Here is a 26,825-nt window from a genome sequence, read left to right on the forward strand (position 1 = left end):
CCCCCATCGCTTCTGGCTCCTCCCCCCCGCTGAGAGCCCCTATAGCAAGTCGCTTGGGGGGGGGGAGGGGGGGGGTAATTGCACACTGAAGGTTTTTTACCGAATCACTTGAAGGCTAGGTTAACACATATGCAATGCAGGAACCAGTGCGATTCCAGTGACGGTTCCTGCATCGCATGTCTCTCGCTGGCAGTTCACACCGCCCAATGCGAACCGCTGCGGGTGTCAATACAAAGTTATCGACACCCCCAGATTGGTTTGCAGATCGCAGTGGGAACTGTGAAATGGTGCAAGAATCGGATCGCATAGGTGTGAGCACCCATGAGATCCGATTCCAGTGTAGACCAAAAAAAGATAACCGCTGATTTTCTTGCATCCACATGCTGTGAGGTCAAAATGCAAGTGTGACTGTAGCCTAAATAGTTTGTTTGGTCCATCCAACTATTTCCTTCACTAACACATGCAGTTGTTGTGTACCCTACATGAACTGTATGTAGCCTCAGCTACATACACTATACAGCGTTGTGTTCTGGCAGTGGGGCAGGGACTTTCTCTTGGAACAAAATTGAGTTGGACTGAGTGCTTCTCAGCCATTCACAAGGAGCTTTGTATTTTATGAGCGATCACAAAGCTTCCTCTGATTGGACGAGGTGATGATGCAGGCAGATGATTTATCATAAAATACAAAGCTCCCTGTGTATGGCTGAGCAGCACTCAGTTGCCCAAATTTTTTGTTCAAGGAGCAGGAGTATTTATTCTCCTAGGGCTGGCTCACACCTCAAAAAAATGCACCCCAGATCCGTTTCTGCGTGCACATTTTTTAACGCATTTTTTATGCGTTTCCAGATGCATTTTTTCTTACTGTACTGGGGTCCAGGGCATCTTACAGCATTCCAGTACAGTCCAGTTAAGGAAAAATGCAGCATGTTCTACTTTTTTTTTTCTGTAACTGACCACACTGGTGTGAACTATGCCATTAGAAACCATATAACCTACTTTTCATGCATTTTGATGCAGATAAAGGAACTGGACTGCATGTGGTGTGAACTTTCCCTTATTCTGTAGGCAGAATGAAAGTCTAAGTTCCTTTCAAAAAAAAAAAAAAAAAAATTGCTAAATACATGAAAAAAAAAAAAGTTTGAGAAGCTGCACTGATGGACCCTGATGAGGCAGCACTGGGAAGGATGCACTGGTGGGGCTGCACTGGCTCTGGGCTGTCCAGGGGGTAGCGGGCTCCCGGGCTGCCGAGACCCAACTCAGAGCCACTGTAGGGGGAGCTCCAGAATTCAAGGGAAAAGGCTAGAGTCCACAGGGCCATGGGAACGCAGAGCCGCATTTCCTGCTAGGGGCTCCGCTCCGCCCCTAACCCACCCTTCCTACTTCCCTACAGCTCCGCATCTCGCCTAACCTGTTCAATGTCCCGCCTCTCTCCTCCTTTAAACCGCCGCCCCTTCCCAACCCCCAGCCTCATGCACACACCAGGCATAGTGACACCTGCCTGCCAGCCGCCTGGCAGGCGGAAGAAAAGAATGGCTGCACACCACGGAAACGTTCCAACGATTTTATTCCAAAAAAACAGCAATAAACAGCCAACAAAGACACAGGAAACACAGGAGGTGACACATGCATTTCACACGGACCTCAGTGTTTCTTCAAACCAAACCATAGCCACCTGGCAATGACAGGACTGTTCCAGGACGCCAATACAGTGACTCCCGCTACACCCGGCTACCCCTCTCACGCTAAACCACTGAGGCTGACAAAACGGCATACAATGCATGAAGGTAAAAAACCTTCTGCCTTTACAACCACTTTAACTATAAATCTAGGAGAGGGATGAGCAGTAGTATAGAATTTTGGATTGGAAAGTGTAAACAGGAGGGCAGACCATAGGCACCCTACCCAGGTATGAAGGCAGCAGGCAAGGTTTGTTATTTTGGTCAGGAGGGCTAGAGGGCCACCTACCCCCCCTGTGGTTTCCAGGTTCTCCAGTTCTGCTGTAAAGCCCAGGACCACAATAAATGCTTTCAGGTCGGCAAGTGTGAGCAGCTTGGGGAACATCCATTTCCTGATCTCCTCGGCAATGAATATTTCTTCACTTCTGGGTTCAGAGTTGTCATTCCCAGGCTGCTGTGGCGGGCAGGGAGCAGTGGTGGAACTACCAGGGTCTCAGCAGTGGCACTTGCGCTCTGCTTGTACACCAAAGCCGATACCTACCCAGGTCAGAGGCCCCTCTCCTCTCAACTGTACAGAGCGAAGTGAACTACTTGCCGGATAGACAACCCGTGAGCACCACAGAGCTGTTGACGGCCCCCATCCACTGCATAGTGACCTGCAACTGAAGTGATCTGAGCGGCAGGGGGAGATGAAGTGGCCATGGGGTAAAAGTGGGGGTGGGGTACATAGATGTACTTTGTGCTGGAGGTGCACATCAAGTGGGTACAGAGCAGAAATGTGTTAGGCCCCTTTCACAATGGCGGACCCGATCAGTCCATCCATTGCCGATCCGTGATCCGAACGGTTCAACCTGTTCGCACACTGCAGCCCAGCTGGAAACCGGAGGACAACCGACTCAACTACTCAAGTGTGAATTTAATAACCACTTGCCGACTGGGCCATAGCACGGTCGGCTTATAATGGCAGGGCGTCCATGGACGTCCTCCCAGAATCTTGCTCCCGCACGCCCTACAGTGTGAGGAGGGGCAGGGGGGAAGGAGGGGCAGTGAGGAGAAGGAGAAAATCCATGTTCAGAACGCAATGCATCTGCAAAACAGATGCGTTTCCATAGAAGATAAGGGGCTCGTAATTCGCACCGCAATGCCCAGAAAACGCACACTTTTTTGTGCAATGCGCAGTGCGAATGCAACGCACATATGTGAACCAGATGCATTCATATGAATGTATTTTAAAATGTCCTGCGAATTAGATGCGGTGTAAGCCGCATCTAATTCGCATAGGTGTGAACCCGGGCTGCACTGCCTGCACACTAAGCCACAGTGGTGTAAGTTTTGGCTGCAGTGAGCTGGCAGTAGGGGGCGATGTGACGCTTGTTTCAGCAAATCACACAGGTCCCCCTATTGTCAACTTTATTTGAAGTGCACAAATTGACACTTCATGTCTCTGCACAGCAGTAGCATGGCTACCGGGTGAAGAAATACATCCGCCATCTACACCCCATGCCTGGAAGTTTCCGTGTACATGAGGCCTGCACATGGGTACAGCTCAGAGTTCAACTACAAGACCAATTCCGGAATAAAAATACTGCGCCGTCTCTGCCCCCCCCAATACTGCGCCGTCTCTGCCCCCCCTCAATACTGCGCCGTCTCTGCCCCCCCTCAATACTGCGCCGTCTCTGCCCCCCCTCAATACTGCGCCGTCTCTGTCCCCCCCAATACTGCGCCGTCTCTGCCCCCCCCAATACTGCGCCGTCTCTGCCCCCCCCAATACTGCGCCGTCTCTGCCCCCCCCAATACTGCGCCGTCTCTGCCCCCCCAATACTGCGCCGTCTCTGCCCCCCCCAATACTGCGCCGTCTCTGCCCCCCCCAATACTGCGCCGTCTCTGCCCCCCCCAATACTGCGCCGTCTCTGCCCCCCCCAATACTGCGCCGTCTCTGCCCCCCCAATACTGCGCCGTCTCTGCCCCCCCCAATACTGCGCCGTCTCTGCCCCCCCCCCCCCAAGAAATACATCCGCCATCTACACCCCATGCCTGGAAGTTTCCGTGTACATGAGGCCTGCACATGGGTACAGCTCAGAGTTCAACTACAAGACCAATTCCGGAATAAAAATACTGCGCCGTCTCTGCCCCCCCCAATACTGCGCCGTCTCTGCCCCCCCTCAATACTGCGCCGTCTCTGCCCCCCCTCAATACTGCGCCGTCTCTGCCCCCCCTCAATACTGCGCCGTCTCTGCCCCCCCTCAATACTGCGCCGTCTCTGTCCCCCCCATACTGCGCCGTCTCTGCCCCCCCCAATACTGCGCCGTCTCTGCCCCCCCCAATACTGCGCCGTCTCTGCCCCCCCCAATACTGCGCCGTCTCTGTCCCCCCCAATACTGCGCCGTCTCTGTCCCCCCCAATACTGCGCCGTCTCTGTCCCCCCCAATACTGCGCCGTCTCTGCCCCCCCCAATACTGCGCCGTCTCTGCCCCCCCAATACTGCGCCGTCTCTGCCCCCCCCAATACTGCGCCGTCTCTGCCCCCCCCAATACTGCGCCGTCTCTGCCCCCCCCAATACTGCGCCGTCTCTGCCCCCCCCAATACTGCGCCGTCTCTGCCCCCCCAATACTGCGCCGTCTCTGCCCCCCTAATACTGCGCCGTCTCTGCCCCCCCAATACTGCGCCGTCTCTGCCCCCCCCAATACTGCGCCGTCTCTGCCCCCCCCAATACTGCGCCGTCTCTGCCCCCCCAATACTGCGCCGTCTCTGCCCCCCCCCCCCAAGAAATACATCCGCCATCTACACCCCATGCCTGGAAGTTTCCGTGTACATGAGGCCTGCACATGGGTACAGCTCAGAGTTCAACTACAAGACCAATTCCGGAATAAAAATACTGCGCCGTCTCTGCCCCCCCCAATACTGCGCCGTCTCTGCCCCCCCTCAATACTGCGCCGTCTCTGCCCCCCCTCAATACTGCGCCGTCTCTGCCCCCCCTCAATACTGCGCCGTCTCTGCCCCCCCTCAATACTGCGCCGTCTCTGTCCCCCCCAATACTGCGCCGTCTCTGCCCCCCCCAATACTGCGCCGTCTCTGCCCCCCCCAATACTGCGCCGTCTCTGTCCCCCCCAATACTGCGCCGTCTCTGTCCCCCCCAATACTGCGCCGTCTCTGTCCCCCCCAATACTGCGCCGTCTCTGCCCCCCCCAATACTGCGCCGTCTCTGCCCCCCCAATACTGCGCCGTCTCTGCCCCCCCCAATACTGCGCCGTCTCTGCCCCCCCCAATACTGCGCCGTCTCTGCCCCCCCCAATACTGCGCCGTCTCTGCCCCCCCCAATACTGCGCCGTCTCTGCCCCCCCAATACTGCGCCGTCTCTGCCCCCCCAATACTGCGCCGTCTCTGCCCCCCCAATACTGCGCCGTCTCTGCCCCCCCCAATACTGCGCCGTCTCTGCCCCCCCCAATACTGCGCCGTCTCTGCCCCCCCAATACTGCGCCGTCTCTGCCCCCCCAATACTGCGCCGTCTCTGCCCCCCCCAATACTGCGCCGTCTCTGTCCCCCCTCAATACTGCGCCGTCTCTGCCCCCCCCAATACTGCGCCGTCTCTGCCCCCCCTTAATACTGCGCCGTCTCTGCCCCCCCTCAATACTGCGCCGTCTCTGTCCCCCCCAATACTGCGCCGTCTCCGCCCCCCCTCAATACTGCGCCGGCTCCGCCCCCCCTCAATACTGCGCCGGCTCCGCCCCCCCTATACTGCGCCGGCTCCGCCCCCCAATACTGCGCTGTCCCCGCCACCCCCAATACTGCGCTGTCCCCGCCACCCCCAATACTGCGCCGTCTCTGCCCCCCCTCAATACTGCGCCGTCTCTGCCCCCCCTCAATACTGCGCCGTCTCTGTCCCCCCCAATACTGCGCCGTCTCTGCCCCCCCCAATACTGCGCCGTCTCTGCCCCCCCCAATACTGCGCCGTCTCTGTCCCCCCCAATACTGCGCCGTCTCTGTCCCCCCCAATACTGCGCCGTCTCTGCCCCCCCCAATACTGCGCCGTCTCTGCCCCCCCAATACTGCGCCGTCTCTGCCCCCCCCAATACTGCGCCGTCTCTGCCCCCCCCATACTGCGCCGTCTCTGCCCCCCCCAATACTGCGCCGTCTCTGCCCCCCCAATACTGCGCCGTCTCTGCCCCCCCAATACTGCGCCGTCTCTGCCCCCCCAATACTGCGCCGTCTCTGCCCCCCCCAATACTGCGCCGTCTCTGCCCCCCCCAATACTGCGCCGTCTCTGCCCCCCCCAATACTGCGCCGTCTCTGCCCCCCCAATACTGCGCCGTCTCTGCCCCCCCAATACTGCGCCGTCTCTGCCCCCCCCAATACTGCGCCGTCTCTGCCCCCCTCAATACTGCGCCGTCTCTGTCCCCCCTCAATACTGCGCCGTCTCTGCCCCCCCCAATACTGCGCCGTCTCTGCCCCCCCTTAATACTGCGCCGTCTCTGCCCCCCCTCAATACTGCGCCGTCTCTGTCCCCCCCAATACTGCGCCGTCTCTGCCCCCCCTCAATACTGCGCCGGCTCCGCCCCCCCTCAATACTGCGCCGGCTCCGCCCCCCCTATACTGCGCCGGCTCCGCCCCCCAATACTGCGCTGTCCCCGCCACCCCCAATACTGCGCTGCACATGATTGCCCCCATACATAGACTGCATTGAAAAGCCAAAGAGAGCCTCAGCCTGCCCAGAGCGACCCCTCACTGCCCTTCCCCTCCTCTCTCTCTGAGAGGACTGAGTCTGTGTACTGAGGACCACCGACCTGACTGACTCCAGTGTGCGCACACTGCCGGGCGGCTCCTGTCATATCCAGGTCGCAGGGAGAAAACATCGAGAACCGGGGGGCGGGGCTTTCATTCAAAGCTCGGTGTGCCCGATGTGCACAAGGGGGTCTGGCTGCAGAGTGGAGCTCCACGTTTGACAGGAAGCATGTGTCCTCCACTCTACACTTTTTTTTTTTTTTTACTGAACTTTATTGTAACAAACAATAAATGGCTGGAACTGGAGCTTCACTGTCCACAGCAAACATGTGACCTCCACTCCACCTTTTTCTTTTTTTTTTTTGTGTAATGAACTTTAATGTAACATTCAATAGGTATTAGACACAACACATGGAAGTGGAGGTGACATGTTTCCTGTCACATCTGCATTTCCTGATGGTATTTGGCTGCAGACTGGAGCTCCACTCTCCACAGGAATCATGTGGCCGCCACAGATTTTTATTTTAATCAACTTTAACCCTTTTGCTCCCTTCCATTTTCTGCACACGTGTTTAACCACTTCAGGACCAGGCCTATTTTTTAGACTCAGTGTTTACAAGTTAAAATCATTTTTTTTTGCTAGAAAATTACTTAGAACCCCCAAACATTATAAATATATATATATATATATATATATATATATATATATATATTTTTTTTTTTTTTTCTAACACCCTAGAGAATAAAATGGCGGTCGTTGCAATACTTTCTGTCACAGCGTATTTGTGCAGCGGTCTTACAAGCACACATTATTTTTTGGAAAAAATACACTTTTTTGAATTAAAAAATAAGACAACAGTAAAGTCAGCCCAATTTTTGTTCATATTGTGAAAGATAATGTTACACCAAGTAAATTGATACCCAATTGCGCCCGCTCGTGGAAACCCTTAAAAATCTCCATAGGCGATGTTGAAAAATTTCTAAAGGTTACTAGTTTTGAGTTACAGAGGAGGTCTAGAGCTAGAATTATTGCTCTCACACTGATTTCATATGTGGGCGCTACTCACGTGTGCTTGTCGGGACGGGGCTCCTTAAAAAAAAAAAAAAGTTTTCTTATTTATTTTACTTATTTATTTTACTTTTTATTTTTTATTTTGACACTGTCCTTTTAAAAAAAAAAAAAAATTGTGTCACTTTCACTTTTTTTAGATCTATACATCCCTCCCATATTTTCTGAAAGCAGACACCCTAGAGAATAAAATAGTGGTAGTCTCGGACAGGGGTAGTCAGTTCGTGTCCCGGTTCTGGCGAGCCTTTTTGGCTCCCGCTCGTGTCAATCGAAAGTTATGACATGGGAGCGGGGTCGAGTCCTGCCATCTGTGTTAATGGACACAGCAGAGCGAGCCTGCACGGGTACTCCCATGGAAAGCATCTTTCTGTGGGGGCACTCAATGAAGAGGAGGGGCTTGGAGCACCGGAAAGGGGACCCCAGAAGAAGAGGATCGGAGCTGCTCTGTGTGTTGATGATGAGGAGTGCAAAGACAAGTGTGTCTTGCATACAGTCAAGCATGGTGGTGGGAGTGTCATGGTCTGAGGCTGCATGAGTGCTGCCAGCACTGGGGAACTACAGTTCATTGAGGGAACCATGAATGCTATATGCTGAAGCAGAGCATGACCCCCTCACTTCGGAGACTGGACCTCAGGTCAGTATTCCAACATGATAACGACCCCAAACACACCTCCAAGACAACCACTGCCTTGCTAAAGAAGCTGAGGGTAAAGGTTATGGACTGGCCAAGCATGTCTCCAGACCTAAACCCTATTGAGCATCTGTGGGGCATCCTCAAATGGAAGGGGGAGGAGCGCAACGTCTCTAACATCCACAAGCCCTGTGATGTTGTCATGGAGGAGTGGAAGAGGACTCCAGTGGCAACCTGTGAACCTCTGATGAATTCCATGCCCAAGAGGGTAAAGACAGTGCTGGAAAATAATGGTGGCCACACAAAATATTGACACTTTGGGCACAATTTGGACATTTTCACTTAGAAGTGTACTCTTTTTAGTTGCCAAAGGTTTAGACATTAATGGCTGTGTGTTGAGTGATTTTGAGGGGACAGCAAATTTACACTGTTATACAAGCTGTACACTCACTACTTTATATTGTAGCAAAGTGTCATTTCTTCAGTGTCGTCACATGAAAAGATATGATAAAATAATTACAAAAATGTGAGGGGTGTACTCACTTTTGTGAGATACTGTATAGATAGATAGATAGATAGATAGATAGATAGATAGATAGATAGATAGATAGATAGATAGGAGAGAGAATTAATATACAGTCAGGTCCATAAATATTGGGACATTAACACAATTCTAATCTTTTTGGCTCTATACACCACCACAATGGATTTGAAATGAAACGAACAAAATGGACTTTAAGGCTGGCCATACACTATACAATTTACTTGTTCAACTTTCCTTTAGATGTACCAAAACCATATAATATGAGGTCAAACCTAAACTCTTTCAACTTGTATTTTATCAGGCAGGCCCTTGCACTACATAGTTTAAGGTAAATCTAAAGGAAATTGAATAAGAAAATTGTATAGTGTATGGCCAGTCTTACTGAAGACTTTCAGCTTTAATTTGAGGGTGTTTGCATCCAAATCAGGTGAATGGTGTAGGAATTACAACAGTTTTTATATGTGCCTCCCACTTTTTAAGGGACCAAAAGTAATGGGACAAGTGTGCTATTTGCATTTGGAATCTGTTGCTGTCAACTCTCAATATGAGATCCAAAGAGCTGTCACTATCAGTGAAGCAAGCTATCATTAGGCTGAAAAAACAAAACAAGCCCATCAGAGAGATAGCAAAAATATTAGGTGTTGCCAAATCAACAGTTTGGAACATCCTTAAAGAGAAAGACCGCTCCGGTGAGCTCAGCAACACCAAAAGACCCAGAAGACCACAGAAAACAACTGTGGTGGATGACCGAAGAATTCTTTCCCTGGTGAAGAAAACACCCTTCACAACAGTTGGCCAGATCAAGAACACTCTCCAGGAGGTAGGTGTATGTGTGTCAAAGTCAACAATCAAGAGAAGACTTCACCAGAGTGAATACAGAGGGTTCACCACAAGATGTAAACCATTGGTGAGCCTCAAAAACAGGAAGGCCAGATTAGAGTTTGCCAAACAACATCTAAAAAAGCCTTCACAGTTCTGGAACAACATCCTATGGACAGATAAGACCAAGATCAGAGTGATGGGAAGAGAAGAATATGGAGAAAGAAAAGAACTGCTCATGATCCAAAGCATACCACCTCATCAGTGAAGCATGGTGGTGGTAGTGTCATGGCGTGGGCATGTATGGCTGCCAATGGAACTGGTTCTCTTGTATTTATTGATGATGTGACTGCTGACAAAAGCAGCAGGATGAATTCTGAAGTGTTTCAGGCAATATTATCTGCTCATATTCAGCAAAATGCTTCAGAACTCATTGGACGGCGCTTCACAGTGCAGATGGACAATGACCCGAAGCATACTGCGAAAGCAACCACAGAGTTTTTTAAGGGAAAGAAGTGGAATGTTATGCAATGGCCAAGTCAATCACCTGACCTGAATCTGATTGAGCATGCATTTCACTTGCTGAAGACAAAACTGAAGGGAAAATGCCCCAAGAACAAGCAGGAACTGAAGACAGTTGTAGTAGAGGCCTGGCAGAGCATCACCAGGGATGAAACCCAGCGTCTGGTGATGTCTATGCATTCCAGACTTCAGGCTGTATTGACTGCAAAGGATTAGCAACCAAGTAATAAAAAGTGAAAGTTTGATGGATGATTGTTAATCTGTCCCATTACTTTTGGTCCCTTAAAAAGTGGGAGGCACATATACAAACTGTTGTAATTCCTACACTGTTCACCTGATTTGGATGTAAATACCCTCAAATTAAAGCTGAAAGTCTGCAGTTAAAGCACATCTTGTTCGTTTAATTTCAAATCCATTGTGGTGGTGTATAGAGCCAAAAAGATTAGAATTGTGTCGATGTCCCAATATTTATGGACCTGACTGTAGATAGAAGAGAGATTGGATGAGATGAAGAGGCGGGGTAGTCATGTTTCACACTTTCCACATCATCTAATCAGGGAATGATTTGCATTCATTGATTAAATGCAAAGCATTCTCTGAATGGTGTCTGTGCTGAAATGGGTGTCTTTCTGTGTTTACAGTGCAGCAGATGCTTAGCACAGGACCTGGAAGCTCAGGAAGATTACTGGAATAGCGGTGTCTATTACAGTGATTTCCAGCTTCTAGAGGGATCCCATAGGTATGGTATATACCAGTGGTAGCTGGCGCTCAAAATTTTTGGGGGAGCGTAAACAAACTGTTAGTAATGCAGGATTGTAAATAGCCATTTATCAGGTGATTATGTATCATCAGGGCTTTTTTTCAGGGGGAACTTGGTGGAACTCAGTTCCACCACCTCTGGCTCAGACCCTTTGGTGCCTGCTCACCACAATCACTTGTAAACACAGAAGTCTGGTTTCTATGTTTACAAGTGACAGCTCTGCACTCTGTATGTAATGCAATCCTGGTATTTAATGCCCCATTAAGACCCTCCTACTGTTTGTGAAATTTGACTGACCACACCCACTATTTGATATGATTTGGAGGGTGTGTGTGGGGGGAGGGGTCTTGTGGGGTCTTGGTTCCTGCACCTATTGTTTGAGAAAAAAAGCCCTGTGTATCATTACTGCTAGATAAAACTGTGCCCATTATATGCAGCCTCACTGTGCCCATCACAGTAGGCCAATCACATCCACATTTCAAGTAAAAGAAAATAAAACCACTTAACATAAAGTGTCCTCATCAGATCCCCCTTTTACATCAGATGTCCCAATCAGAGTCCCGCTTTACAGCCGGTGCCCCCCTTTACATCAGGTGTCCCAATTAGAGTCCCCCATTACAACAAAAGTCCCCATTAGCATCCCCCTATACATGAGGTGTCCCCATCAGAGTCATCCTTTACAGCAGGTGCCCCCTTTACATCAGGTGTCCCAATCAGAGTCCCCCTTTACAACAGGAGTCCCTATCAGTATCCCCTATAAATCAGGTATTCCCATCAGAGTCCTCCTTTAATCAGATGTCACCATCAGAGTCCTCCTTTAATCAGATGTCACCATCAGCGTCCTCCTTTACATCAGATGTCACCATCAGAGTCCTCCTTTAATCAGATGTCACCATCAGCGTCCTCCTTTACATCAGATGTCACCATCAGAGTCCCCCTTTACATTAGATGTCCCCACCAGAGTCCTCCTTTACATCGGGTGTCTCCATCAGAATCCTCCTTTATATGAGGTGTAACCATCAGAGTCCCCCTTTACATCAGGTGTCTCCATCAGAGTCCTCCTTTATATCAGGTGTCCCCATCAGAGTCCCCCTTTACATCAGATGTCCCCATCAGAGTATTCCTTTACATCAGATGTTCCCATCAGAGTCCCCCTTTACATCAGATGTCCCCACCAGAGTCCTCCTTTACATCAGGTGTCTCCATCAGAATCCTCCTTTATATGAGGTGTAACCATCAGAGTCCCCCTTTACATCAGATGTCTCCATCAGAGTCCCCCTTTACATTAGATGTCCCCATCAGAGTCCCCCCTTACAATAGATGTCTCCATCAGAGTCCCTCTTTACATTAGATGTCCCCATCAGAGTCTTCCTTTACATTAGATGTCCCCATCAGAGTCCCCCCTTACATTAGATGTCTCCATCAGAGTCCCCCTTTACATTAGATGTCCCCATCAGAGTCCCCCCTTACATTAGATGTCTCCATCAGAGTCCCCCTTTACATTAGATGTCCCCATCAGAGTCCCTCTTTACATTAGATGTCCCCATCAGAGTCCCTCTTTACTTTAGATGTCCCCATCAGAGTCCCCCTTTACATTAGATGTCCCCATCAGAGTCCCCCTTTACATCAGATGTCCCCATCAGAGTCCCCCTTTACATCAGATGTCCCCATCAGAGTCCCCCTTTACATTAGATGTTCCCATCAGATGTCCCCATCAGAGTGCCCCTTTACATTAGATGTCCCAATCAGATGTCCCCATCAGAGTCCCGCTTTATATCAGATGTCCCCACCAGAGTCCTCCTTTACATCAGGTGTCTCCATCAGACTCCCCCTTTACATCAGATGTCCCCATCAGAGTCCCCCTTTACATCAGATGTCCCCATCAGAGTCCCCCTTTACATTAGATGTCCCCATCAGAGTCCCCCTTTACATTAGATGTTTCCATCAGAGTCCCCCTTTACATTAGATGTCCCCATCAGAGTCCCCCTTTACATTAGATGTTTCCATCAGAGTCCCCCTTTACATTAGATGTCTCCATCAGAGTCCCCCTTTACATTAGATGTCTCCATCAGAGTCCTCCTTTACATCAGATGTCCCCATCAGAGTCCCCCTTTACATCAGATGTCCCCATCAGAGTCCCCCTTTACATTAGATGTCTCCATCAGAGTCCCCCTTTACATTAGATGTCCCCATCAGAGTCCCCCTTTACATTAGATGTCCCCATCAGAGTCCCCCTTTACATTAGATGTCCCCATCAGAGTCCCCCTTTACATTAGATGTCCCCATCAGAGTCTTTTTTTTAGTTTATATATTAAAATAAAAAAAACCAGCGGTGATCAAATACCACCAAAGGAAAGCTCTATTTGTGTTAAAAAATAATAAAAATGTCATTTGTGTACAGTGTTGCATGACTGTGCAATTGCCAGTTAAAGTAGAGCAGTGCTGAATAGCAAAAAAAATGCCCTGGCCAGGATGGGGGTAAAACCTTCTGGAGGTCAAGTGGTTAAATAAATCCCATGATATATATTCTCCCAGTCACTGCATATTAGAACACAGTGACATTTCCTATTATATAATGAATCCCATTATTGTGAACTGCCTTTTGCATAGAAAGAGCACAATGACATGAACTTTGACCTTCAGTTAAGATAGCACCATGCAGTTGGTTATGAAAATAATCTCTTCACATGCCAAAGAAATCATTGTCTCCGATTCCATGTTGTCATTTGGCTGGTTAATCACTGTATGTTCTTGCTTGGAATACAAAACATATTCATGAATTACTCTGATTGTAATCATTGTTGTGACATAAACTATTCAGTTAATCAGGTCACATTATGTGTTATCCGTTGGGATAGACCTTTCCATACAAATGCTTTATCCCATCTCCATATCTCTTGCCGTAGTCTTGGACTAAGTACAGAGTGTACACCAAGCTTGCAAGCCCAGTTAATGATTCAGAGGTGCTTTATAAAGTGTAAAACACCATGAGCACTTCTCAGCATTTTCTAACCCTTGGCACGTGGACCTCAGTCCTTTCTGTTGGAGCTTATGAAGAGAATCACACAGAAACATGGATCTTATAAACACTCAGGAAAGCTCCGTACCCCCCGAGCCTAGGAGAAGCCGAATCTCAGAGGTACTTTCAAAGGTGAAAGAGAAGGTCTTTAGGTGGTACGTATGCACATGGGTCGTGTGACCTGGTCATGGTGGAGAATTTACCATCTACTGTGTGTGTGTCCTACTGTCTTCCTGGGCTTTTTTTATGAGGCACCCATTCTACTGAATGTCCATGGTACTTCCTAGACCAGGGGTCTCCAAACTTTCTAAACAAAGGGCCAATTTACTGTGCTTCAGACTTTGAGGAGGCATACTGTGGTCATTGGGAGTTGAAATTGTCCTGGCGTCAGTGGCATTAGGGGGAGGAATAGTGCCCCATCGCTGCTGTCAGTGGTAGGAATAGTGCCCCATCACTGGTGTCAGTGGAAGGATTAGTGCCCCATTGCTGGTGTCAGTGGAAGGATTAGTGCCCCATCGCTGGTGTCAGTGGAAGGATTAGTGCCCCATTGCTGGTGTCAGTAGAAGGAATAGTGCCCCATCGCTGGTGTCAGTGGAAGGATTAGTGCCCCATTGCTGGTGTCAGTGGAAGGATTAGTGCCCCATCGCTGGTGTCAGTGGAAGGATTAGTGCCCCATTGCTGGTGTCAGTAGAAGGAATAGTGCCCCATCGCTGGTGTCAGTGGTAGGAATAGTGCCCCATCGCTGGTGTCAGTGGAAGGAATAGTGCCCCATCGCTGGTGTCAGTGGAAGGATTAGTGCCCCATTGCTGGTGTCAGTAGAAGGAATAGTGCCCCATCGCTGGTGTCAGTGGTAGGAATAGTGCCCCATCGCTGGTGTCAGTGGAAGGAATAGTGCCCCATCGCTGGTGTCAGTGGTAGGAATAGTGCCCCATCGCTGGTGTCAGTGGAAGGAATAGTGCCCCAACGCTGGTGTCAGTGGAAAGAATAGTGCCCCATCGCTGGTGTCAGTGGAAGGAATAGTACCCTATCGCTGGTGTCAGTGGAAGGAATAGTACCCCATCTCTGGTGTCAATGGGAGTAGTTGTGCCCTATTGTTGGTGTCAGTGGAAGGAATAGTGCCCCACCATCGCTGGTGTCAGTAGAAGGAATAATACCCCATCGCTGGTGTCAATGGGAGTAGTTGTGCCCTATTGTTGGTGTCAGTGGAAGGAATAGTGCCCCACCATCGCTGGTGTCAGTAGAAGGAATAATACCCCATCGCTGGTGTCAATGGGAGTAGTTGTGCCCTATTGTTGGTGTCAGTGGAACGAATAGTGCCCCATCGCTGGTGTCAGTGGAAGGAATAGTACCCCATCGCTGGGGTCAATGGGAGTAGTTGTGCCTTATTGTTGGTGTCAGTGGAAGGAATAGTGCCCCATCGCTGGTGTCAGTGGAAGGAATAATACCCCATCATTGGATTTTCACTGGAAGGAAGGAACAATTCACACCAGCCTTAATCACTGGTATGAATGTAGCCTTATGGAGGAGCACTTATGCTCGCCTGTTTGGTACTCCATACCTCTTACCTTTGTTCTGTTCCAGCATTTCAGCCTCTATCAGACCTTTCAGCATTTGACACTTCTGGGAGTGTTGGATAATACCTCTGCTTCATGCTGAGCACTATGAGTTCAATACTTCTATTGCAGTGCACCTCCATTTCATATATATATATATAAAAGGTCACTTAAATATTGCTGACTATGAAAAGACCTCTAGAAAAGGAAGAAATGGACTTTGTAGGCACACGTGTAAACAAAAATAATTGAAGTTTTTTAATTGGATAAAGTTAAAAAGCATGGTATTACAAACACATTAAAAAAAGAAACATAATATTGATAATCAACCCCAAAGACTCAAGTAACACCTCCAAGGTATATATATATATTAATCCAGATTGACGCAAAAAAGGATTAACCAGTAGCAGCATCCATTGGAAATAAGGTGCGTGGAGTGATTGAGTCACAATATGAGGTCACACAAATAAAACAAAAACAGTAATAAGTTTTATTTGTTTGGATATTATGATATACTTACTTCATGTTTTTCTGATATATTCATTAGATCTACAAGCTCCTGAAGAAGCGCGGTTATGCGTGTAACATGTAGAGCAAACTTTTTGTGTGACCTCATATTGTGGCTCAATCACTCCATGCACCTTATTTCCATTGGATGCTGCTACTGGTTAATCCTTATTTTAGCACCAATCTGGATTAATATATATATATACCTTGGAGGTGTTACTTGAGTCTTTGGGATTGATTATCAATATTATGTTTCTTTTTTTAATATGCTTGTAATACCATGCTTTTTAACTTTATCCAATTAAAAAAACTTCAATTATTTTTATTTACGCGTGTGCCTACAAAGTCCATTTCTTCATTTTCTATAGTTTCCCTTACAATAATAATTAGGACATTGGCACACATTTATCTGTGTATCCACAGTGTCACCCTGTGAGGATACAACCAAATTCACATTTTTTTAATGAAAAGACCTCAGTGTAAGGATTTGGAAGATTTATACTTAGAATAGATTAATATTGTTCTTTACCACTAGAGTGCGCTATCATACTCTGGGAAGTAAATGTTGCATATAGCTATACTGTTGGTATATAAGGCTCAGACTGTTTTTGTTTTTTGATAATAAGAAATGCAAGCCTCATTCACAAACTAAGGGCTCATTCACACCTGCGGGAGGTGCAGGCGCGGCTGACAGGCATTTAGAAGAGGATACTGCTGCCTCCTGAATGCCCTTTATGAAAGCTAAACTGCCTTTTTCAATGAGAATCCTGCACCCAACTGAGAACCTAGCATTTGGCTTGCAGTAGCGTCACAGCCCCATTCACATGAATAGGGCGCATCCAGAGGCTGTAGTGCACACCAAAAGTGTCGGGAGGGATCATTTTTGCCTTTTGGCTGCCTTTGCAAGTTAAAGTCAACCTTAAAAGAGAAGTACCGCCAAAGCTCGTTTGGATCATGGGAGTGCAGATTGTTTTGCACTCCTGTAACCCGTTTTCAGCAGACAGCGGGCTGAAGTCCGCTGTTGGCTGACATCACAGAGCCAGTCGAGGCTCGGGAAAGATCGTGACAATGAAGTCGGGATCCGCCCACATACCTGGACCGGCACTCGGCTCAGCCTCTCAGCGAGTCACTAAGGGCCTGAGCTGGCAGCTCCCGCCCCCTCCACAGCCCAGCGCTCCAATCTGCCCAATTTGAACTACAAAAAAAAAACATTCCAGAACTTTTTTGAGCTTCAGGAGTTTGGCTTCAGGCGACATGGAGTAGAGAGTGGAGGTCTGACTAGGCAGAGAGAGTGTTGTACCTCTGCAGAGAGACCCCTGCTTCCACTACAGTCCTTCTCTACAGCATTCTGGTAAGGGACAGGCTTTTCTACTCATGCTGGAGCTGCTTTAGAAAAAAGATGAAGTTTAACATATTGAACACCTTTTGTTTTCATAAACCTTGAAAGTACTTGGCTAATTTAAACTGAAGGTTCAGTTGAGCTTTACATTGCAAGTAAACTTCTTTTAGGAAAAAAATGCTGACAGGTAGGCTTTATGGAGGCAATTCAATCAATGACGCTATCCCATGCCAGACAATCAAGGCAGCATAAGACCAACACCCGGAAGAGACTGGGGAGAAATTGCTCCCCTTGCATGCGTGGTCTTTCCCCCGTTGCAGTAGCCTGGTCGCCCCCTTCATGACCAGGGCATTCTGTGCTATTCAGCACTGAGCTTTTTTACCTGACAATTGCACGGTCTAAACACAAATTAAATTTATATCATTTTTTCCATACAAAAAAAGCTTTCTTTTGGTGATATTTGATCACCTCAGGGGTTTTTTATTTTTTATTATTATTATTTATTATTTATTTTTTATTATATAAATGAAAAAAGACTGAAAATGTTGAAAAAAAAAAAAACAAAAACAATATTTTCTACTTTATGTTATAAAACATATCCAGTAAAAATCAATAAATCAAATTTGGTAAAAAAATATCCCAATAAGTGTATATTTGGGGCCCTTTCACACTGATACATTTTTCTTGTGTTTTTACCTTGCAAGAAAAACGCAAGAAAAATGTTTTCCTTTAACCACTTGCCGACTGCCTTCCGCAGATATACTACGGCAAGGCAGCTCGGCTGCGCAAACCGATGTACCTGTACGTCGATCCGTGCACGAGATAGTGTGGGCCACCCGCGATCGCCGTACAGAGAGGCAGAACAGGGATTGGCCTATGTAAACAAGGCGGATCCCCGTTCCGACAAGGGACAACATGGAGATCTGCTGTTCCTAGTGATCAGGAACAGCGATCTCTGTGTTGTCCCAGTGAGCCCATCCCCCACACAGTTAGAACACAACCAGGGAACACAGTTAACCCTTTGATCGCCCCCTAGTGTTAACCCCTTCCCTGCCAGTGTCATTTATACAATGCATTTTTTTGTAGCACTGATCACTGTATTGGTGTCACTGGTCCCAAAAAAAGTGTCACTTAGCCCTGGTTCACACTGGAGCATTTTGACATGCGATTTAGCATGTCAAATCGCATGTCAAATCGGCGTCAATTGCCGTCAATGGCACCGTCCTAATCAGTGCAACACCGCATCTGCGACGCTGCACCAATTTTCAAAAATTTCAAAAAGTGGTTTCTGTCCTACTTTTTGTGATTTTGGGCTGCGATTTACATTGACATCTGTGCAGAAACCTGCATGGATGTCTCTGAAACCGCGGCCAAAATCGGGACTGACATGCGGGAGTGAAATCGTGCGAGTTCAGCTGAACACGGCTTCATTCCCACAGCTCAGTGTGAACCTGGGCTTAGGGTCGGGTTTGTCCGCCGCAATGTCGCAGTTCCTCCATCACCTGTAAAAACAATAAAAAAATGAAAAGTCCCTAAATCTATCCCCTATTTTGTAGATGCTATAACTTTTGTGCAAACCAATCAATATACGCTTATTGCGATTTTTACCAAAAATATGTAGCAGAATACATATTGGCCTATTATTATTATGTGAATTATAGCAGAAAGTAAAACATTTTTTTTTTAATTGTTTTTCTTTTTTTGTTTATAACACAAAAAATAAAAATTGCAGAGATGATCAAATACCACCAAAAGAAAGCTCTATTTGTGGGAAAAAAAAGGACATCGATTTTGTTTGGGTACAGTGTCGCACGATCGCATAATTGTCAGTTAAAGAGGCGCAGTGCCGTATAGCAAAAAATAGCCCGGTCAGGAAGGGGGTAAATCCTTCCGGGGCTGAAGTGGTTAAGGGCCCATTCACACCAGAAACTGCACATAACCACACGTTTTTGACTGCACGCTTGACGCACGCTTGAATGCATTTTGAGCTGCGTTTAGCACTGCATTTGCAGTGCATTTTGCTATTAAGGTAAAAAAAACTGACAGGCGGACCTGATCAGACAGCCCGTGTGAAAAGGGCCTTACAGATGCAGTGCATTTTGAAAAGTCCTGCATGCTGCACCTTTGGTGAAGTTTTGTAAACCGCAACAAAAACGCAGCCTCCCATTGAAATAAATGGAAGTTGTGGTAAAATCGTGGTAAAACCACACCGCGATTTGCATTTTTGGTGCTTTTTGAGTCACATGGCCATTTTTCACAGGTACAGGCAACCCAAAGACATAGCCACATCGTGGAAAAAAATGCATATGTGCTTTTACCACGATTTTGCTACAGAGCAGTGTGAAAGGGCCCTAATTGGTTTGTGTGAAAGGTATAGTGTCTAAAAACTATGGTATATACACAGCTATGACGCTATACTGGTAATGGCGGTGATCAGTGACTTATAGCGGGACTGTGATAGTGTGGTGGCCAATCTGGCACTAACAGACCCTCGCTGGGAGGTACATTAACTGACACTGACATCAATAGTGACACTAATACAGTGATAATACTATACACTGCCACTGTACTAATGACACTGGCTGGGAAGGGGTTAACATCAAGGGGCAATCAAGGGTTACCTGTGTGCATAACAAGTGTAATGTGTGTAATGTGTGCTGCTTTTACTAAGAGATCTGGCTGTTTTTTTGAAACAGCCATATCGCTGCTCTGTTTTACCACTTGACCTCCAGAAGATTTACCCCCTTCATAACCAGGCCATTTTTTTGTGATATGGCACTGCGTTATTTCAACTGACAATTGCGCGGTCATGCAACGCTATACATAAATTATATTTATGTCCTTTTTTACACAGAAATAGAGCTTTCTTTTGGTGGTGTTATTCACTTTAAGGTCATCAGAGGACAGGGGAGCACTTTTTACATCTAGAGCAGTGGTTCTCAATTCCTGTCCTCAGGACCCACTAACAGGCCAGATTTTAAGTATTACCTTGGGGAGAGGCAGACTAGAATACTGCAATCACTAAGCAGGAAATTATATCACCTGTGATGTACTTCAGTTATCTTACAAACCTGGCCTGTTAGTGGGTCCTGAGGACCGGAGTTGAGAACCACTGATCTAGAGGAAAAAAAGATTTCATCTCCAAATACCGAAAGGTTTCTTCACAGTAAGAGCTGTGAAAATGTGGAATAGACTCCCTCCAGAGGTGGTTCTGGCCAGCTCAGTAGATTGCTTTTAAAAAAAGTCCTGAATTCTTTCCTAACTGTACATAATATAACTGGGTACGAACATTTATAGGTAAAGTTGATCCAGGGAATATCCGATTGCCTCTCGGGGGATGAGGAAGGAATTTTTTCCCCCGCTGTAGCAAATTGGATCATACTTTGCTGTGGTTTTTTGCCTTCCTCTGGATCAATTGTGGGTGAAGAATTGTGTATATGGGATTGTATGTTTTTTTATTTTATTTTTTTGGTTGAACTAGATGGACTTGTGTCTTTTTTCAACCCGACTAACTATGTAACTATGCGTTTGATCACCTCACTGTTTTTATTTTTTGTGTTGTAAACTTTCTTCTTTCTTCTCTGTTGTAAAATTTCTTCATATATGTAGTCCAATATGTATTCTGCTACATATTTTTGGTAAAAAAATCCCAATAAACGTATATTGATTGGTTTGCAAAAGTTATATCGTCTACAAACTATGGTGTATATACTGTATAAAGGAATGTTATTTATTTATTTTTTTAATACTAATAATGGCGGTGGTCGGGCAACTTTTAGCGGGACTGCGATATTGTGGCAGACATTCTGACACTTTGTGGGAACCAGTGACACTAATACAGTGATCAGTGCTAAAAATATGCGCTGTCACTGGACTAATGGCACTAGCTTGGAGGGGGTTAAACAGCCAGGGTGCTCAAAGGGTTAAATGTGTGCCTAGCCAGTGTTTGTGTGTACTATATGTGGTGCTTTTACTAAGGGAAGTGATGGATTTTATTCCCTGCTTTGCAAGGAAATTAAAATCCATCACTTCCCCCCCTGTCCGGACGGAGCTCTGCCTTGTTTACATAGGCAGAGCTCTGTCCTGTGTCCCTGCCTGACAATTGGCGGGTGCCGGTGGACATCTATTGACAATTCACAGCAGAAGCGGCACGCCTCCTACCTGGAAGTGTAGAATCATTTATATATATGTGATTCTGCACAGCACGGCCGTACTGTAGCATTAAATCTGCTATAGGGCAGTTGGCAAGCGGGTACAGAGCCCTATGTGTTTGTACACACAGGATTCTGTGCTGTGATTGGACACAGCCAATCAGCAGGTCTCTGCCTTAAATCATTGTCCGGGACCTGCTGACAAATAGGGTTGCCACCTTTTCTTCAAGCCAAACCCGAACACTTTCACGGCGCACGGCAATTTTTTTGTAGTACACGCTATAGGATTGTAAAATACCTGGGACACCTTTTGGGTTACCCAAAGAGAGTAGTAATGAGGTGTGCTACGGTGAACAATGGCTGTGGCCAAATTGCATTAAGAGTGGGGGGGGACTTAAAGGGGCATGGTTAAATAAAACAAAAGCATTAGTGTACCCATAAAATATGATTCGATAATTAATTAATAAAAGAAATTCAGTTAAAATATGAAACTAGCCTACCTTAAAAGTGGACACTCTTAGCCAGTAGGGCAGTGGATGGTGTCAGTAGAGCAGTGGACGGTGTCAGTAGAGCAGTGGACGGTGTCAGTAGGGCAGTGGATGGCATCAGTAGGGCAGTGGACGGTATCAGTAGAGCAGTGGACAATGTCAGTAGGGCAGTGGACAGAGTCAGTAGGGCAGTGGACAGAGTCAGTAGGGCAGTGGACGGCGTCAGTAGGGCAGTGGACGGCGTCAGTAGAGCAGTGGACGGCGTCAGTAGAGCAGTGGACGGCATCAGTAGAGCAGTGGACGGCGTCAGTAGAGCAGTGGATGGCGTCAGTAGGGCAGTGGAAGGCGTCAGTAGAGCAGTGGATGGTGTCAGTAGAGCAGTGGACGGTGTCAGTAGAGCAGAGGACGGTGTCAGTAGAGCAGAGGACGGTGTCAGTAGAGCAGTGGACGGTGTCAGTAGAGCAGAGGACGGTGTCAGTAGAGCAGTGGACGGTGTCAGTAGAGCAGTGGACTGTATCAGTAGAGCAGTGGACTGTAGCAGTAGAGCAGTGGACTGTATCAGTAGGGCAGTGGATGGTATCAGTAGAGCAGTGGAAGGCGTCAGTAGAGCAGTGGACGGTGTCAGTAGAGCAGATATCGGTGTCAGTAGAGCAGTGGAAAGTAACAGATTAAATATCAGACTGTGCCTGTGCCCCCCCCAATAGAGACCTCCATTACAGCGAGACAAAAAAAACCCTTACCTTCCAGGAGCCACTGCAAAGATGTATGTGTGTGAACCTGTTAGGGGGCGGAGTCTGTAATACCATGCTTTCTCCTGCAAAAGCGTCCTTGGTTGCTAGGATACCAGTCCAGTGGCCCTCCATTCACTGTCTCTGGTGGCATCAGCACTGGCGGCTGGGTGGGAGAGAGAGAGCGCACAGACAGTGCAGTGTGACCCGGCTGCAGGGCCTTAGCCCCGCTGGAGCGGGGGAAGAAGGGGGGAGGTGCGTGGTGTTTGAGGGGAGCTGACAGAGGAGGGGGGGTAGCTGACAGAGGAGGGGGCTGACAGAGGAGGGGGGCTGACAGAGAGGAGGGGGACTGACAGAGAGGAGGGGGACTGACAGAGGAGGGGGATGAATGACAGAGAGGAGGGGGCTGACAGATGAGGGGGGTGACAGAGAGAAGGGGGGCTGACAGAGGTGGGGGGCTGACAGAGAGGAGGGGGGCTGACAGAGGAGGGGGGCTGACAGAGGAGGGGGGTGACAGCGGGGGCTGACAGAGGAGGGGGGCTGACAGAGAGGAGAAGGGCTAACAGAGGAGGGGGGCTGACAGAGGAGGGGGGCTGACAGAGAGGAGGGGGCTGACAGAGAGGAGGGGGCTGACAGAGTGGAGGGGGCTGACAGAGAGGAGGGGGGCTGACAGAGAGGAGGGGGGCTGACAGAGGAGGGGGAGCTGACAGAGAAGGGGGGCTGACAGAGTGGAGGAGGGCTGACAGAGAGGAAGGGGGTGGCTGACAGAGGAGGGGGGCTGACAGAGAGGAAGGGGTGGCCAACAGAGGAATGGGGCTGACAGAGAGGAGGGGGGCTGACAGAGGAGGGGGGTGACGGGGGGGCTGACAGAGAAGGGGGGTTGACAGAGAGGAGAAGGGCTGACAAAGGAGGGGGGCTGACAGAGGAGGGGGAGCTGACAGAGAAGGGGGAGCTGACAGATGAGGGGGGCTAACAGAGAGGAGGGGGGCTAACAGAGAGGAGGGGGGCTGACAGAGGAGGGGGGGCTGACAGAGAAGGGGGAGCTGACAGAGGAGGGGGAGCTGACAGAGGAGGGGGAGCTGACAGATGAGGGGGGCTAACAGAGAGGAGGGGGAGCTGACAGAGGAGGGGGAGCTGACAGAGGAGGGGGAGCTGAAAGATGAGGGGGGATAACAGAGAGGAGGGGGGCTGACAGAGGAGGGGGCTGACAGAGGAGGGGGAGCTGACAGAGGAGGGGGAGCTGACAGAGGAGGGGGGCTGACAGAGGAGGGGGCTGACAGAGGAGGGAGCTGACAGAGGAGGGGGGCTGACAGAGGAGGGAGCTGACAGAGGAGGGGGGCTGACAGAGGAGGGGGGGCTGACAGAGGAGGGGGAGCTGACAGAGGAGGGGGGGGCTGACAGAGGAGGGGGGGCTGACAGAGGAGGGAGCTGACAGAGGAGGGGGGCTGACAGAGGAGGGGGAGCTGACAGAGGAGGGGGAGCTGACAGAGGAGGGGGGCTGACAGAGGAGGGGGACTGACAGAGGAGGGGGGCTGACAGAGGAGGGGGAGCTGACAGAGGAGGGGGGGCTGACAGAGGAGGGGGGGCTGACAGAGGAGGGGGGGCTGACAGAGGAGGGGGAGCTGACAGAGGAGGGGGGGCTGACAGAGGAGGGGGAGCTGACAGAGGAGGGTGGGCTGACAGAGGAGGGGGAGCTGACAGAGGACGGGGGAGCTGACAGATGAGGGGGGCTAACAGAGAGGAGGGGGCTGACTTGGTGCTGGGGGAAGAGAGCGCACAGTGAGCTGCAGCATTCAGGATTCAGCGAGGGTAAGGGGGACCGGACCGAGACTGACTCATCACTGTCACCGTTCACCAGTGGCAGTGAAACTGCCACAAATCATTAGCCCTGCTGGAGCAAAGGCAGCGTGCTGCTGGCGGGAGGGCAGGCTGCATTTGCCGATTGGCATTAACACACTGACGGGGGGAGAGGTGGATGGAGGGGAACTCTCACCACTGAAGCCACACGGGACAGGAGCCATCGGGGGGGGGGGCAGGTGCTGTTGGAGAGTGTGCATCCAGCAACAGGATGGGGTCACGCTGCTTCCGAGACACAGGACGGAGCGCAGTCAGCTACAGGAGGGGGGGGGGGTATGCTGCTGGAGGTATGAACACCCACTTCCCACACTGGCAGGAGCCTATGCTGTTCTGTCCGGGTTTCAGGAGGAGAGAAACCCGGGCACAGCTGTCAAAACCCGGACTGTCCGGGTCATTCCCGCACAGGTGGCAACCCTACTGACAAACCTGTTGGTCAGCAGGGGGCGGATGCATGCGTGCTCCAAAACCTGGAAGCAAGTAGACAATGTTTATTTACGTATATAAAGGGGGGAAAATGGGGCTTTAAATGAGGTATATGGTCCAAACGAGCATACACTTCCATCCCTGTTAATCGTTAAAAGGGGGAAATTTAGGACTTTGAGTAAGATGTGTGTTAAACAAAAACAAATGAATTGCACACTAAAGAGAAAGTTTATTCATATAAATACACATGGGACATGGTACATAGCAGATATGACGAGCTGATGGGCATATAACAGAAAATTTGAAAAAGTCCATTATTGCATATGATAAATAAAATCAAAGAAAAGGGTATAATATACAAACATGGTTGAAAAAAACTGCATTTAAAAGCTTGACGCGTTTCGTGGATGAAGTTCCACTTCTTCAGAAGCAAATGCAAGATGCGTATCTAAAAAAAATATTCCAAATTACTCCAATAGGTTATATAAGGATGTAGGGGGAGGAGAAAACCAAAACACCCCAAAATTACTTACATATCTGCTCAAAAATGGTCATGGGATGCTAAAACCTGATGGTTGAGGAAAGCGGGGAGATATCCCCGCCGGGAGCTGAAGGGGCGCAAAACTGCAGACGGCCAAGGCGGAGAACACCACACTCGAGGGGAGAGATGGAAAGTGTCCACAGTGAGCTGCAGGATGATGCCTGAAATCAGCTCCAATCTGTGTGAAATGTAAAATGAATGTGGTCAAAGGAGACTGTGGGGTGTAACTAGCGAAGGGCATAAAGCTGCTTCTCGGCCTTTTAGCTAAGATCAAGTGTAGTATCTGTTCTTATCAGTTGCCAGGAGGTGGCGCTTGCTTCTGTCCCTGATCTACGGCAAAGTGGTATCAGGGATGGCGGAGGCTATGTAAAACCTGCTGGTGTAAAGGTAACCTGGAACGGTTTGTAGCCAAAAGGGAAGTCTTCTGATGGGGATGGAGAACCATTGGGTCTGGCCAGAGGGTTGGGTCCCTGGCCTTTTGGCTTAGATTGGGGTAGCTCTAGCTCCGGTCAGTCTTTCGGGAGAGAACACTGACTCCTCCTTTGGGGGGAAGTGGTTAGTATTTCCCAAATGTAATTAGGTAGGAGGGATGGGAGCGACGGTGGGGCCTGATGGTAAAGGGCTCTCACAAAGCTTCCAGAACTTCAGGCCTTCCTGGCTGGGGTGGGGGCTGCTGTGGTCTGGGTTGGGGGTCAGGGTTGCACGAAAAGCCAGTGGTGAATGTGCCCCTGAAGTGGCAGTTCAGGGGTGCCATACAGTCACAGTGTTTCGGTACTTGGTTTATGGCACCATGGTCACTTCACCACAACACACGTTTTTCACACCTGCCTCTAGGGCCTAGCCTTTTGGCTAGGACCAGGGGAAATTTTTATTCCTGGCCGGGGGGCCGGCCATTGTATTACACAATGGTCACTTTTCACTCTCCCACCTTCCTTCTCCCCACTTTATTTTTATTCATCCCCGTGTTTGTCACGTTTTTGTATTCTTTTGTTTGATTTGTATACACGTTTGTCACTATGTGATGAGTAGAGTGTGGGTCCTCGGGCCTACTCTGAAAGTCTTGGGAAGGGGTGGACATAGGCTTTCTGGCTTGGTTCGCCCTCTCTCATGGGGTCTCCCTTCGGGGAGTCCCACCTAGTACTTGGGTGGGTCTGTTTTGGCAGACCTTCCAGAGAACGGGGGTCCGTCTGGTTTCGGCCAGATGGACCCAAGTGAAGTACTTCAGTCCCCGTCTGGAGCCTAACGCCCCGGGGGATCAGGGTAAGGTTCTTCCCTAGTGGAGGAGCAGTGTAACACCCATTGCACGTTTTTGTGTGTCACTCTCTAGGTGTGTGCACTTTTTTGGGCACCGGGTGGAAGTTTTTGGGTGTGTTTTGCACTCCACTGGCTTTTCAAAAGAAGAAGGGCATAAAGCCTATAGTGACAGGGAAGAAACAGAAAAGAGTGTGAAAACCACCAGAGAACCTCACACCAAGACAA

General features: G+C 48.9%; 1 protein-coding gene and 1 pseudogene across 1 annotated transcript in view; one reads left to right on the forward strand and one right to left on the reverse strand.

The window, feature by feature from the left end:
* The window catches only part of ALKBH8 (alkB homolog 8, tRNA methyltransferase), an 88,430-nt gene extending 81,759 nt beyond the window's left edge, over positions 1-6,671 (reverse strand). Inside the window, exon 1 of the mRNA XM_073613130.1 lies at positions 6,458-6,671. Coding sequence (XP_073469231.1) covers positions 6,458-6,526 — 69 coding nt within the window. The 5' untranslated portion in view covers positions 6,527-6,671. The remainder of the gene's footprint in view (positions 1-6,457) is intronic.
* An 18,919-nt stretch (positions 6,672-25,590) lies between these two features.
* Positions 25,591-25,724, forward strand: LOC141130851 (U2 spliceosomal RNA; annotated as a pseudogene).
* The last annotated feature ends 1,101 nt before the right edge of the window (positions 25,725-26,825 follow it).

Source organism: Aquarana catesbeiana, linkage group LG02, assembly GCF_042186555.1.
Source record: "Aquarana catesbeiana isolate 2022-GZ linkage group LG02, ASM4218655v1, whole genome shotgun sequence".
Lineage (NCBI taxonomy): Eukaryota > Metazoa > Chordata > Amphibia > Anura > Ranidae > Aquarana > Aquarana catesbeiana.